General features: G+C 47.7%; 1 protein-coding gene across 1 annotated transcript; it reads right to left on the bottom strand.

Annotated features, from left to right (window-relative positions):
* Positions 1–232: 232 nt before the first annotated feature.
* On the bottom strand, positions 233–2067 carry LOC116249950 (UDP-glycosyltransferase 74F2-like). Its single transcript, XM_031623270.2, has one exon. It carries the CDS (start codon positions 2038–2040, stop codon positions 640–642), a length of 1401 nt encoding a protein of 466 aa, XP_031479130.1. The 5' UTR covers positions 2041–2067; the 3' UTR covers positions 233–639.
* Between the last annotated feature and the right edge of the window lie 703 nt (positions 2068–2770).

The following is a 2770-nucleotide window of genomic DNA, read 5'->3' as shown; positions in this document are numbered from 1 at the left end:
ATACAAAGCTTCTAAACTTGCTTTGGCCTGTACTTTCAACATATTAGTGAATTCTGTCTCCCACACCAAGGGTGCATTCATTTGACAGTCTTCAAGATTTGAATAGTTGATTTAATATTAAACTCTCTTCCCTCCAATATTAAATCCGATCTTTTTTCCACACAAAAGAGTAAAATGTCCATACAAAAGAGCAAAATAATGTTCTTCAATAACTGAGTCTGATGAACCATTGGTTTTAATATAAATGTTTCACCACATTGACAAAATCATGTCACATCATATTCACTGTCATATTTGAAGATTTCAATTCCGAAACAATCAAATATTGCCTCCTAATTGCTGCGAACTTTTAACAAAGAAAAAGGAGAAAAGGAGTTGGTGGGACAAGCGATTGAAGAAACTTCTGGATTCTTTGGAACAACCGTATACATGATTCAAGGATCAAACTGTTGACAGAGATGATCGAGTGTCATGAATGGATTCAAGTGAATTCCAAGCACAGAATGGTATTTAAATTTGCAATCAAACACTCTCTCAACCGGCCTCAGCAAGGACATCAATCAACGTCCCCTCCATTAACTCCTTTTTTTCGGCTCCATACACGTACACCGTTCCAAGTTGTTCTCGAAAGTGACCTATTTAATGCTTGTCCCGGACCATTTCGACGAAGCCAATCAAGTTCCTGTCACTGGAACCTCCCTTGTCTGCTGCTGTCCTTATCACTTCCTTCCATTTCTGCACTCGACTCCAAATCCGCCGCCCCTTCTCACCGCCGTCCGCCATGACCTCTCTGACGCACCTCTCTATCTCCTTCCTTCCGACCGTTCCTCCCTCGCCGGCCCTCGCCCTCAGCCCCACCCCCCAAACCTCCTCCACAAACATCGCATTCATCGGCTGGTCCGACCACCACGGCATGCACACCATCGGCACCCCCAGCGTCAGCCCCTCCAGCGTCGAGTTCCACCCGCAGTGCGTCACGAAACAGCCGACGGCAGCGTGAGCCAGCACCTCCGGCTGCGAGGACCATCCCACCATCCTCCCCACCTCCCCCGCCGCTGCTTCCCGGCCGGCCACAGAGTCCTTTGCGCCCGTAACCCAAATGAAGGGCTTGTCGAGAGCTCGCAGCGCTGCTTCAATCTCCACCACTTGTGCCTCCTCCAACGTTGCTATGCTGCCGAAGGCCACGTACACCACCGACCTTGGTGGCTTGGAATCCAGCCACCCCAGCAGGTCGTCCGCTCGCGAAGCCTCCCGGAGGTCCGTTTCGTTTGCCCTTTGTTTTGAGGCTCGAGGGTCGAGGTGTGCCAGCGGCAGCATGGGACCAACCGGCTTGAAAGGCAAGGACTCGGCCATGGCGTGCAGGACGTCGGGTTCCAGCTCTTCGATGGAGTTGACAAGCATGACATCTGCTGTGTTGCTGAACTGATTCAACAGCAGGTCGTAGTAGGCCGGAATGGATTCCGGGGCTATGAGGAAGGAAGACAGATCTTCAAATTTCAGAGAAGGTAGCCCTGGAATTGGTACTGGAGTGGTAGGCTCAGACCCCGGCGGCGGGATGTTGAGCTTTCTGTGACAGTGAAGGTAGTAAGTGGCGTTAACAGCTCCCAGCTGCGAGAAGAATGATGCCGTCGAAACGCCGAAACGCCTTGCTACGTCCGCAACCCACGGCAGAAATGCGTCGTAGACGATCCAGTTGGCCGGTCGGCCGTTGCTGGCTAGCCGGCCGAGGAGCTCGGCCAGGGTGCGGGAGCCCACGTCCTTGAACCGATCGAGGTATGTTTGAACGTCGCCGCACTGGGCATAACCGGACTCGTCGAACCCATCGGAGATGAGCTCGGTTGGGATCGAGAGGCGCCGGTCGGCTGTGGGAAGAAGGGAGTTGAGCAGGTAAGGCGTGGTCAGGTGGCGGACTTCGATGCCATGAAGGGCAAGCCGCTGCCCGAGTTGGTTCAAGGGGTTGATATGGCCTTGAGTGGTGTATGGCAGGAGCAGGACCAAAGGCTTGGTGATCGGTTTTCCTTCACCAGCGGCTCCTTCCATGGACTATTCAGAGGCCGAGTTACAGAGCCTTTGCCCAGTCCTTCCGATATATATATATATATATATATATATATATATATATATAGAGGAGGTAAAAAACCATTTTCAACCTCGAAGACATTTTTTTTATTTTTGAATCGAAAAACTTATTGCGGGTAAGTACCAATGCATTGATATTGATGTTCCGTTGTCCACAAGAGACTGATCCAAGTGGTGGCTGTTGGAGATGACGAAAAGTTTTCCGATGTACATAAAATAAAATTAATACAGCGTAACGGCCAAAATTCCCGATCTGAGTTGACGAACTTGGTCACGTGTTTTTATAGTTAACGATTAAAATATTTTTAGTTTACATTGAAAAAAAAAATTGTGAAGACAAAACAAAGAAATAAAAAGATTATGAAAGATATTTTTAATAAATTAATTAAACTGTGTAGGGTGCACCAGGTAACTGTCTCTCTCTTTCAGCAATTGATCCTGTTGGGAACCTTTATACAAGAACAATTGACGATTATGATAGTCACCAATGACGGCTCTTGCACCCAACAAATGGTTTTTATTTTATGTGGCTAAAAACCATTGGCAAGCAACTGACCGTTACAAACATATCTTTTGCGATGGTTTGTAACGACACAAAATCCTAAAAAAATTAACCATCTGGATACCAAAGTAGCCGGCATATATATTTAATAAATTGGAAAGTGCAAGACCTATAAGGAACCATTTTGAC

Source organism: Nymphaea colorata, chromosome 3, assembly GCF_008831285.2.
Source record: "Nymphaea colorata isolate Beijing-Zhang1983 chromosome 3, ASM883128v2, whole genome shotgun sequence".
Classification (NCBI taxonomy): Eukaryota; Viridiplantae; Streptophyta; class Magnoliopsida; order Nymphaeales; family Nymphaeaceae; genus Nymphaea; species Nymphaea colorata.
The sequence above is the reverse complement of the archived record's forward strand: the minus strand, read 5'-3'. Positions and strand labels throughout refer to the sequence as shown.

Coding starts and splice junctions, on each gene's coding strand:
- LOC116249950 (XM_031623270.2), bottom strand. CDS start 2,040: ATGGAAGGAGCCGCTGGTGAAGGAAAACCGATCACCAAGCCTTTGGTC.